This window comes from Leuciscus leuciscus (assembly GCF_965113295.1).
Source record: "Leuciscus leuciscus genome assembly, chromosome: 18".
Classification (NCBI taxonomy): Eukaryota; Metazoa; Chordata; class Actinopteri; order Cypriniformes; family Leuciscidae; genus Leuciscus; species Leuciscus leuciscus.
This window is the reverse complement of record NC_138742.1, coordinates 26,895,080-26,907,401: the sequence shown is the minus strand read 5'-3', so window position 1 is coordinate 26,907,401 and position 12,322 is coordinate 26,895,080. Positions and strand designations below refer to the sequence as shown.

The 12,322-nt window shown below is 39.1% G+C and overlaps 2 protein-coding genes across 2 annotated transcripts in view; both read left to right on the top strand.

Moving 5' to 3' along the window:
* LOC309480649 (putative methyltransferase YdaC) overlaps window positions 1-12,322 on the top strand; it is a 190,191-nt gene that overhangs the window by 41,953 nt on the left and 135,916 nt on the right. The window lies entirely within an intron of this gene.
* LOC309480572 (potassium voltage-gated channel subfamily A member 3) lies at window positions 8,843-11,408 on the top strand. Its single transcript, XM_082145159.1, has one exon. It carries the CDS (start codon window positions 9,079-9,081, stop codon window positions 10,633-10,635), a length of 1,557 nt encoding a protein of 518 aa, XP_082001285.1. The 5' UTR covers window positions 8,843-9,078; the 3' UTR covers window positions 10,636-11,408.

The window sequence follows — 12,322 nt, the reverse complement described above, 5'->3', positions numbered from 1 at the left end:
AAAATGAAAGAGTACACAGATCGGCAACGTAGTGCACAATCTCCAAAGATTCAAGTTGGTTCGTTTGAGCGCAATAGGAGACCGGGAATCGTCTTAGCCTTTTAGGTTTTCTCAACCTTTTAAGGTTGTAGCTCCGAAAGGCCCTGGAACAAGTAACTAGTAATTGAGAAGAAAACATGAAATGGTAACACTTCACTTTGTCCATTTTAGACATTCACTAAGTAACTTTGCAACTTCATGTTAACTAACTCTCATTAGAATATTAGTAGACTGTTTGCTTAATATCTGCTTTATTTTGATGCTCCTCCATCAGAGACATTCTGACTACTGTCTTTGCAAGAACATTTCAACTTATTCGACTAAGCCTAACCTAACAGTCCACTATTACTCTATTGAGAGTTAGTTGGCAAGTTAAGTGGACCATCGAAATAAGTGTAACCCATGAAATGATGCCCAGTTCATAAATATTTTATATCAGTTGTTTAATTTTTTATTCAAATAAAGGCAAAAAGTACCATGATATATACATATTTTTATATTCATATTTAATTTATCAGCATTTTTTTTTTTTTTTTTTTAGGCAATGACCCTACTACCAATACCAAAATATATTTAAAATACATGTATTACTTCATACCAAGTATACTACAAATCCATTAACATTTATTGACATCTCACTTAAGACTGGTATAAATATTATAATTAAACTTTATCTGGAAGACTTATTTACTGCATAATGCATATTTCTTCATATTAAGCCTAAAATATTTTTTAACATCACTATTAGTAAGGATAGTTGGTAACGGAATACAGACACAGGAGAACGGGGAGTACAATGATGAAATCGTTTATTAAAGGGATACTCCACTTTAAAATGAAAATTCTGTCATCATGTACTCACCCTCATGTTGTTTCAAACCTGTATGAATTTCTTTCTTCTGCTGAACAGAAAGGAAGATATTTAGAAGAATGTCAGTAAGCAGACAGTTTCTGGTCCCATTGACTTCCATAGTAGGAAAAAATATATATGGAAGTCAATGGTACCAGAAACTATCTGGTTACTGACATTCTTCTAAATGTCTTCCTTTCTGTTCAGCAGAAGAAAGAAATTCATACAGGTTTGAATCAACATGATGGTGAGTATATGATGACAGAATTTTCATTTTAAAGTGGAGTATCCCTTTAACCAACAGGGTGAAATGAGATGGCAAATGTAGAAAATCACAACAACCAGAGTGGATGAGGAATGAAACAGTCCTAACCAGAGCCGATCCTTACCTCCCTGGGGCCCTAAGCAAAATTCTGTTTAGGGGCCCTCATACCTGACCCATGAGCCATGAACCATTTGCCATTGCCACACAGTCACACCTGACACCCCAGTGTTCCCACTACAATCCCTCCTTTAACTAGTTCTAGTGAAAATGTAATTCCTGATATCAGAAGACATTGTTACTAGTAAAAAGTTCATTCTTAATATCAAGAATTCACATTTTAAATAGTACAAATTGAATTATTGATATCAAAAATGCATATCCTGTGAATGAATAAAAGCTAAAATGGCGCCATAGCATGTCACTGTGTTTTAAATGATAAAAGTAATTCTTGATACTTGATGGTTATTATTTACTGAGGGATGTGCATCCATATTGACCAGAATCTCCAGCCAATCAACATTTTAAATTCAATGGAGCCTATCAATAGTCAATGTCAATACATGGCTTTCATTATTGCATTAGTGCAGAGTTGTAACTAAACCTTGACTGAGCGACTAGATAATCATCGTCTTGTTTTAAAATTATAATCCCGACAGATGTTTCTGCTGGAAAGTGCACGTTTCATTTCATGCACGCGCATATGAACGCGTGACGCGGTTATCTTTTCCGAGCTGCAGTTTATAAACAAACACCGTTGTCCTTTGTCGTTTATTAAGCATAATAAATCAACTCACATCAACTTAACTTTAGCCTACTGGTCTTTGCTGACATCAAACTTTGAGAGGAGAGAACACAAGTCTACCTGAACTGTTGCCGCAATTAACTCTCATGGTGTTTTTTTCTCTCTCTTTCGTGACCAGAAGGATAGTTCCGCTTCATTTTGTCATCGATATTGTAAACATTGATTGACGCGCTTTGACACGAGGGGGAGGCGGGGCCTTGAGTAATTTGCGGGGCCCTACGCACCTTGCGTAGTGTGCGTATAGGGCTGATCGGCTCTGGTCCTAACAGGTAAGTTGCACCACACACACCTTGATGATTGCTGAGGATGACGATAATAATATCTCTTATCTGGGAATAGATGGGAATCCAGGGAAGCAGAAGCACAGATCAACAGAGTACAATTGCAGGGTATTTATATTACGAACATACAAATGTATTTGTAGTATACTTAGCATAAAATAAATGTATTTCAAATACATTTTGGTATATTTATTTTTCACTATTCATTTTTTATGAAAATAATGTCAAAATTAGGCTTCATGTTTGTTAAGCAAAATTAAATATCTTATTTAATCGATTAGATTTTAGGGTAAAATATGTCCCATATCTCAGAAGAAGTGATTGATGTTTAAAAGACTTCTGGCATCAGTATAGGCCTCAGTGATGATGGATTTCAGTGATCCAAATCTGCGGCAGTCAAAGCAAGACAAACCGTCAAGTCAAGTCACCTTTATTTCTACAGCGCTTTATACAAAACAGATTGTTTCAAAGCAGCTTTACAATGATAACAGGAAAATGATGATTTAGTGATGCGAACAGAATTCAATTCTCCTGTAGAGCAGCTCTAAAAAGACAAAAGTAAACAGTCATTATTCAACTTATTTTTAAGCATTATTCAGCAGCCACCAAAAACTGCAAAGAAAACCTCGCAACCAATTGTTAACGTCATCTATTTTCCTAAGGATAGACATCATTCTTTTCTATTGCATATACTTCTACAATATGTTACTTGAATGTAAATTCAGGGACAGCACAACATTCAAAAACAAGTACGAAAGCTTGAATTCAGCAATGCAATTTGGCCACATTTTTATGGCCTGCAACTCAGATAATTAAAAAAAGCACTACAGATAACAGTCCTTAGGCAAAACACATGGCTATTTCATCTCACCAAATGCTCAAATAAAACCTTCATGGCTTAACAATGAGGTTTGTTGCATTATATTTTCTGACCTTTTCAAAATGTGCTTGCGCATGAATCTTACAGATTTCTGTTCAGTGTGTAATGCCATAATGCTCAAAGAGAATTGAAGCTGCAAATATTCAGTTGCCAACCTTGTCACGCTTTCAAAACGAGAGCACCTTTATCCTAGCGAATTTTGCACCACAGATCTGAACTTGTTTTAGAACACAGCAGCGCACGAGGTATAGCTTCATTTAGCAGGTTAATAAGATCTCGGATTCATCTATATTTAGTTGAGCCAGTGGAAACCATGCTAAAAGCCCCGTGGCTGTCCCATTGCTCTTCTCTCTGCACAATGCGATTGGCACTTTTTTATAGCACCGTGGCCTGAATAACCAGATGAATTTAGAAAAGGAAGACTGCTGCATTATTGCTTGGATGTTACACGCTCTTTAAATGCCTGTGTTTTGCAAAATGCAACTACACATTTTTTTGCGTTTAACAATTTAAAGTGTGTTTATAGTAAGTGTTATAACACTGGATCCTTCCTCCATTTTAAATAAAGCATGCAGGCGCAATGGATCGCATGGTCTTCAATGATGCAAATCAAATGAATAGGGAAACAGCTGCACGTAAACAGCATCTCTATAAGCTGACCTGAGGTCATGTGCTGGTGTTTTATGTCTTCATTAGAGCTCTTTCCACCCCCAAACGCAGCCTGCAAGAAATTCAACGCTTTTGTTATTACACATGCTTATTGCTTAGTAAAACCTCTGACCCTAAATAGTCATCTTCCAGTGTATGCTTGTGCTATGATTGATAATGATTCATATCTTACTGAATATTCTGGTTTAAGCTTCAATCAACAGCATTTGTGACATAATGTTGATCACCACAAAAATGTATTTCCACTGGTCTTTCCTTTTCTTTAAAAAGCAATAATCTGGGTTACAGTGTAGGCAATTACAACGGAAGTGAATGAGGCCGATCTGTAAAAAAATCCAATAGTACAGACATAAGATATGCTTGTGAACATGAATTTAGTGTCAAATGATTACTTACTAACCTGAACTATGAAACATTATATCCAGCTTTACAGCTCCAATAACAGAAGAATAAGCTTTTATAAAATGATAAGCTTCACATTTTTATTTATGAATTTATATATTTTATTTTATTTTATTTTAGTTGAATCAACAAGTGCTATCAATTGAGCTTAACTTGTATTAAACCTGAAATATTCCTTTAAATTGTTAATTAAACTGGCTTATTGTGGGAGGGTAATTTAGAAAAAAAAAAAAAAGTGTTCAGAGTGATGTTTATTATTTATTTTTTTACTTTCCATTAACATTCTGTAACTCAATACAAATTTTATCACAAAAAAATTGTGTGGCTTATTAAGGAAAGTTGTTCCAAACCTGTATGAGTTTCTGTCTTCTGCTGAACACTAAAGAAGATATTTTGAAGAATATGGGTATAACAAAACAGGTTGACTTCCATTGTATTTTTTTTTTTTTTTTTCATATTATGGAAGTGAAAGGGGTCCATCAACTCTTTGGTTACCAACATTCTTCAAAATATCTTCTTTTGTGAGTGAAAATATCTTCTTGTCAGAAGAAAGAAACTCATACAGGTTTAGAACAACTTGAGGATGAATAAATGATGACAGAATTTAATTTTTTTGTTAACTATCCCTTTAAGTGAGCAGGACAATCCCTTACATTGATGGAGGGACCTGAACATATCTACAGATCAGAATATGACAGAGGTATCATAGAACTCTTTTTGACTTAGACTTGTAAGAAGTGCCCTAGCAACCACACAATTGCACAAATGTGTCTGCGTTTCTATATATGTGAGCGCATCCATAAGCATGTGTCACATTTTTCCTGGCAAATGCGTCAACAATGACGTGTTAATATGGAGTTTGAAAACAACCCCAAGGACAAACTGCGCATCCACAAAAGACTCTCTAAAGGAGTAGGAGGACAGTGCGATGTTACTGGAGAACAGTTCGAAGAACCGAATTCAATTACCTAACCATTACAAGAGCACTAATGAAGTCTTCTCAGATCTGCAGATACTCATTAGACTCGAGACCCCATTCTCTCACCTCAAACAAGGGTGGATGGTAACATGCAGTTAGGTGTGTAATAACATGTTACTTGACATGATGTTCATGTCAGATATGATAAACATCACAAGAGCGAGAATGAGTCAAAGGCATGAGCAAATGTTTAAGGCTTATAATCGACCCAATAGATATGACTCAAACACAAACGCCAATGTAAACACACATAATAGCTACGATGACATTTTGAAATAATACAATTTTCATTTTGGATTACTGCAAGTAGACATTTTGACAATTAGTCTGCTCTTTCAGTTTGACATGCAAAGGATATAAAGCATGAAATGGCTCAAACATTTGAAATGAATTCACAGTCTATTAAATAAATAAGTTCTTGGCTCACATGGACTTTCAAAACGCTTCACATCAGTCTAATTTTCCATTACCTGCAGCTTTGAGTGCACAGGACAAAAACTACTTTGTATGCGCCTGTAAAGGTTTAGATGTCATCTTTAGACCTTGGACTTTAAAATGTAAATATCAATATGTTTTGCTGTATAAAATAAAAACCCAGCCAAATAGCCAGACTACAGACAGCAGGCAGAAGAGGAGCTGCTTTTCTTCTAAATGTCCAGGGTAATGTGCTCTACTGTTGAATCATTTTGTGTGTTAAAAGGAACAATCCCTGAGTGCTCAGAGAAGTGCGGATTCTGGGAAACAGTCCAGTGAGCGAGAGGAAGACACAGACTCAAACAAACAAAGACTCTTCTCATACTGACACAGTTGGACCCGTGGGAGGTTCACCTATGACACATAGATAAATAGATAGATATATAGATAGATAGATAGACAGACAGACAGACAGATAGACAGATAGATAGATAGATAGATAGATAGATAGATAGATAGATAGATAGATTAACAGACAGACAGACAGACAGACAATGGATGGATGGATGGACAGACGATAGATAGACAGACAGACAATGGATGGATGGATGGATGGATGGACAGACAATAGATAGACAGACAGACAGATAGATAGACAGACAGACAGACAGACAGACAGGCAGGCAGACAGACAGACAGACAATGGATGGATGGATGGACAGACAATAGATAGACAGACAGATAGACAGACAGATAGATAGACAGACAGACAGACAGACAAACAATGGATGGATGGATAGACAGACAGATAGACAGACATACAAACAATGGATGGATGGATAGATAGACAGACAGACAGACATATGATAGATAGACAGACAGATAGATAGATAGATAGATAGATAGATAGATAGATAGATAGATAGATAGATAGATAGATAGATAGATAGATAGATAGATAGATAGATAAATTGATAGATAGATAGACAGCCAGCCAGACAGACAGACAGATAGATAGATAGATAGATAGATAGATAGATAGATAGATAGATAGATAGATAGATAGATAGATAGATAGATAGATAGATTAACAGACGGACGGACGGACGGACGATAGATAGACAGACAGACAGACAGACAGACAGACAGATAGATAGATAGATAGATAGATAGATAGATAGACAGACAGACAGACAGACAGACAGACAGACAGACAGACAATGGATGGATGGATGGATGGATGGACAGACAATAGACAGACAGACAGATAGACAGACAGACAGACAGACAGACAGGCAGACAGATAGATAGATAGACAGACAGACAGACAGACAGATAGATAGATAGACAGACAGACAGACAGACAGAAAGACAATGGATGGATGGACGGACGGACGGACGGACGGACGGATGGACGGACGGACGGACAGACAGACAGATAGATAGATTGACAGACAGACAGACAGACAGACAGACAATGGATGGATGGATAGACAGACAGACAGACAGACAAACAATGGATGGATGGATGGATAGACAGACAGACATACAGACAGACAGACAGATAGACAGACAGACAGGCAGACAGACAGACAGATAGAGAGACAAACAGACAGGCAGGCAGACAGACAGACAGACAGACAGACAATGGATGGATGGATGGATGGACAGACAATAGATAGACAGACAGACAGATAGATAGATAGATAGATAGATAGATAGATAGATAGATAGATAGATAGATAGATGGATAGATAGATAGATAGATAGACAGACAGACAGACAGACAGACAGATAGATAGATAGATAGATAGATAGATAGACAGACAGACAGACAGACAGACAGACAGACAGATAGATAGATAGATAGATAGATAGATAGATAGATAGATAGATAGATAGACAGACAGACAGACAGACAGACAGACAGACAAACAATGGATGGATGGATAGATAGACAGACAGACAGACAGACAGACAGACATATGATATATAGATAGACAGACAGACAGACAGATAGATAGATAGATAGATAGATAGATAGATAGATAGATAGATAGATAGATAGATAGATAGATAGATAGATAGATAGATAGATAGATAGAGCATCACCCCACTGACTATAGATATTTGTATTTGTTAATTTTCTTCTAGGCTTTATATTTTCTTCCTTTTTTAGGCTACACATCATAGAGTATTAAATGTGTTGATACCCTGAGGGGATCGCTGAGTGAAATGTGATGTGCTGTGCTCGGGTAATAAGGTTATAGGGTGAATCTCCTGGTTTCAGAACTATGGACAGCTCCGATAAATGTCCCTGCCTTTTAATCTCGGGTCACGCACGTTTCCAGCTTTGTAAAAACTAAACGGAACGATATTCTCGTTCCTTGTGGCTTTAAACTCGATATCAACATTTCAAGTGTGAAAGAACAATGATATATAACATATGGATCTGCTGTGATTCTTACGACCGTCACACCAAGTTCAAACAAATAATTGCTATCCAAACTCCACCATTCCCCAAATTAACTAATGCATTATTGCTGGTATATGCAACATGGAGAGGGTTTGCATGAAGATGAAGTCCCTGCTGCGCTCCAAATGTCAATCACAGTGACGTTGGTGCTGGTCCTGTCATCTTTATGGAGGAGGGGACACATGCTCTCATTGACATTCAGAATGTAAGTCCGCGCCTTTGTCTATACGTGTGCATGCTAAGCGCGTCAGAGACAACCAATGCAGTGCGGGCTTTAATTGGTAACATTTAAACTGAATTAAGGGCGATCTGACTCAGCTAATTAAAGCTTGAACACCCCAAATTAGGTCAAAACAAACCACTAAAGAGTCCTCAGAGCAAGGTGTTTTCAGTTAGGATCAATATCGGACAGTGCATTAACAAAATGGTAATATCATCATTTTTGTTTTAGCTTTAGATTTCAAGTTAATCACAGAAATGTTGGTGTTAAAAAAAGAAAGAAAAAAAGACAACTGTTGCGCGAGATGAACTTCAACAGATTGCACGCGATCTGTTTTATAATTCACATTCTGCGTAGCATAGGTTGCATAAAACTGATTTGCTCAGACACTAACATGTGCGCAGACATTCATGTGCTCCAACATATTAATAATTGCAAGAATTTTTTATTTTTTTTGCAAAAGGGTTTTCATTTTAGGTGTGCACTTGTCAACGATGCGCGTTCCCACACCCCTCCCCTAAACGCCGGCGAGCATCGGTGACGCGCGTCTGGGGTTCATGTTTATGTCTGTCAGGTTTCCGATTGGGCGCCGTCGAGATGTGTGATGAGCATCCGCGCGCCGTGGGCGGGAGCACTCATGTTTATAACCCACAGTACGCGCGCCGTGGGCGGGAAGAAGACTTGGATTGAGAAAGTAGCGATTCGAGAGTGAGGACGCGCGCGGCAGCGGCGGGCGGCTGTGGCTGACAGGAGCTCGTGGAGGAGGCGCGGCTTCCACTGCCCCTCCACATAAACAGCTGTATGGACGACCACCTTAGCCTCCTCCACTCGCCTCCGCCTTCCTCGAGCAAGCACCGGCGCAACAACCTCGTGAACCACGGATACACCGAAAACGAGCAGGACAACATGACAATTGTTGCTTGCGACAACATGCTGGAGGAGTCGGCGGCGCTGCCCGGGCACCAGTCGCTCGAGCGCTACGAGCCGGACCACGAGTGTTGCGAGCGAGTTGTCATCAATATCTCGGGCTTACGATTCGAGACGCAGCTCAAAACCCTGGCCCAGTTCCCCGAGACCCTGCTCGGCGACCCCAAAAAGAGAATGCGCTACTTCGACCCTCTCAGAAACGAGTATTTCTTTGACAGGAATCGCCCGAGCTTCGATGCCATTTTGTATTACTATCAGTCAGGCGGGCGCATACGGAGACCCGTGAACGTGCCCATTGACATTTTCTCCGAAGAGATACGCTTCTATGAGCTCGGGGAGGAGGCCATGGAGAAATTCCGTGAGGATGAGGGCTTTATAAAAGAGGAAGAGCGTCCTTTGCCCACCAACGAGTTTCAGCGACAGGTGTGGTTGCTGTTTGAGTACCCGGAGAGCTCGGGTCCCGCCAGGGGCATCGCGATCGTCTCCGTGCTGGTCATTTTGATATCAATCGTTATCTTTTGTCTGGAAACGTTACCCGAATTTCGGGACGACAAACACGAGAGGATGATCGCCCCGCATGTGAACGGAACTCTCCCGTACTTCACGAGTCCCTTCTCAGACCCGTTCTTTGTCGTCGAGACTCTTTGCATCATCTGGTTCTCTTTCGAACTGCTCGTCAGGTTCTTCGCGTGCCCGAGCAAAGCCACGTTCTCCAAGAACATCATGAACATTATTGACATAGTGGCCATTATACCCTATTTCATCACTTTGGGGACGGAACTCGCTGAAAGGCAAGGGAACGGTCAACAGGCGATGTCCTTGGCTATTCTCCGGGTCATCAGACTAGTGCGCGTGTTCCGGATATTCAAACTCTCGCGGCACTCGAAAGGACTCCAGATTCTGGGGCAAACGCTCAAAGCCAGCATGCGCGAGCTGGGCTTGTTGATATTCTTTCTCTTCATCGGCGTCATCTTATTCTCGAGCGCTGTCTACTTCGCTGAAGCGGACGATCCCGACTCGGGCTTCAGCAGCATCCCTGATGCGTTCTGGTGGGCGGTGGTAACCATGACGACCGTGGGATACGGCGACATGCACCCGGTCACCATAGGGGGCAAAATCGTGGGCTCCCTGTGTGCGATTGCGGGCGTGTTAACTATCGCACTCCCAGTGCCAGTCATCGTGTCCAATTTCAACTACTTCTACCACCGAGAGACTGAAGGAGAGGAGCAGGCGCAGTACCTGCACATCGGCAGCTGTCAGCCTCTGTCCTCCTCCGAGGAGCTGAAGAAGACACGCAGCACCTCGTCGCTCAGCAAGTCGGAGTACATGGTCATCGAGGAGGGCATCAACAGCGCCTTCAAGCAGCCCAACTTCCCCGCGCAGAACGACCAGAACTGTGTGAACATTAAGAAGATGTTCACAGACGTCTAGACGCGTGTCTGCGCGATATGGCAACGCTGTATGTTAATGTCATCGTGACATTACGCAGATTTCCAGGACGCAGAGGGAATGGTTACATGTTTTACGCGCCAGTCCCATGCAGTGTTTATCACCTGTATGATTGAACCATTGTACTGTGAGGAGAAAGCCTCTGTCGGCTTTCAATATATTTGCTGTTTTTATACATTCATTCATGTAGGCAATATATGTGTGTGTGGCAAGCCAATTTCACATTTATTCCTTAAACTAGTAGGCCTATTTGATCTTCATTTTTAGTAGTAGGCCTATACGTTTTTGATTACTAGTAAACTAAATATTTGTCATTGAATTATGTCGGGTTTACAGATGATCAACCATTCACTTCTGACTAGCATTTAGTTACATTTTTTATCTTACTTTAACTATACTGTAGATATTATGACAAGTTAAAGATGCAATTTTACCTAGTGGTGAGCTATACAAATGTTACTAAATTTGGAGTAGACATCAAGGCATCATAAATAAGTATCTAATAAATAAGTAATTGAAAAACTGGAACAAGTGCCAGCAACAATTAGAATACATCCTTAGAAGTGAATAGTTAATCAATTATCTTCTGGAAACAATCAAGTTGTTACTTCGTGACTAGCAAAATAATAAGTACTAGTATCTAATGAATAGTTTACTAGTTAAACTGAAAATATACCAGTCACTATTAACTGACTCACTAGTAGTAAAAAATGTCTAAATATATAAATATAAAGTAGTAAAAAGTTTAGGAACATTACTATCAAGACTTGCATTTATTTGATCAAAAATACAACAATTTAAAAGTGGCTTTCTACTTGAATATACTTTAAAATATCATTTATTCCTGTGATATCATTACTCCAGTCTTCAGTGTCACATGATCCTTCAGAAATCATTCTGATATTATGATTTATTATCAATGTTGGAAACAGTTGTGCTTCTTAATTTTTCAGGATTCATTGATGAATCAAAAGTTACAAACAACAGCATTTATTCAAAATAGAAAACTTTTCTAGCAATAGAAATCTTTTCTATCTTTTTAAAATCAATTTAACACATCATTGCTGAATAAAAGTATTAATTTCTTTCAAAAAGAAAGAAAGAAAAAAAAACTAAATATAATACATTGATAATAAATTATCATATTAGAATGATTTCTAAAGGATCACGTGACACTGAAGACTGGAGTAATGATGCTGAACATTGATGAGCATAAGAAAAATAGTAATATTTCCAAACTTTTGACCAGTATTAACTAGCTTAAGGGGAAAATGTTAAAACGGCTTGCCACAAAATGAGTATAATATCGTTGATGACAAGTTATTAGCTATTCTATCCAAATGCGCTCATTGCATCGCATAGTCTAGTTTGACATTACATGGAAACTTAGTCCCGTTTATTCGCACCAGAATAGGGAGAGAAGTGCTTAGCCTATAATAATGAAAGAAGATAGCCTATTTAAAGGTGTTGTGTATTTTCTTACATTACGGACAAGTGTTGCTCAGATAACATATCACTTGTTGGAATAGCCTAAGTGTCTTATTTTGTGTGCTTCTGTTGTGTGTCCGTTGTCCCGTCAAGAGCCCGTTCCTCCAGATCAACCAGTGAAAGATATACTATTCTAAATGTGAACTTTTTCTCCGTTTGTGCTATTAGAGTTCAGATCTAA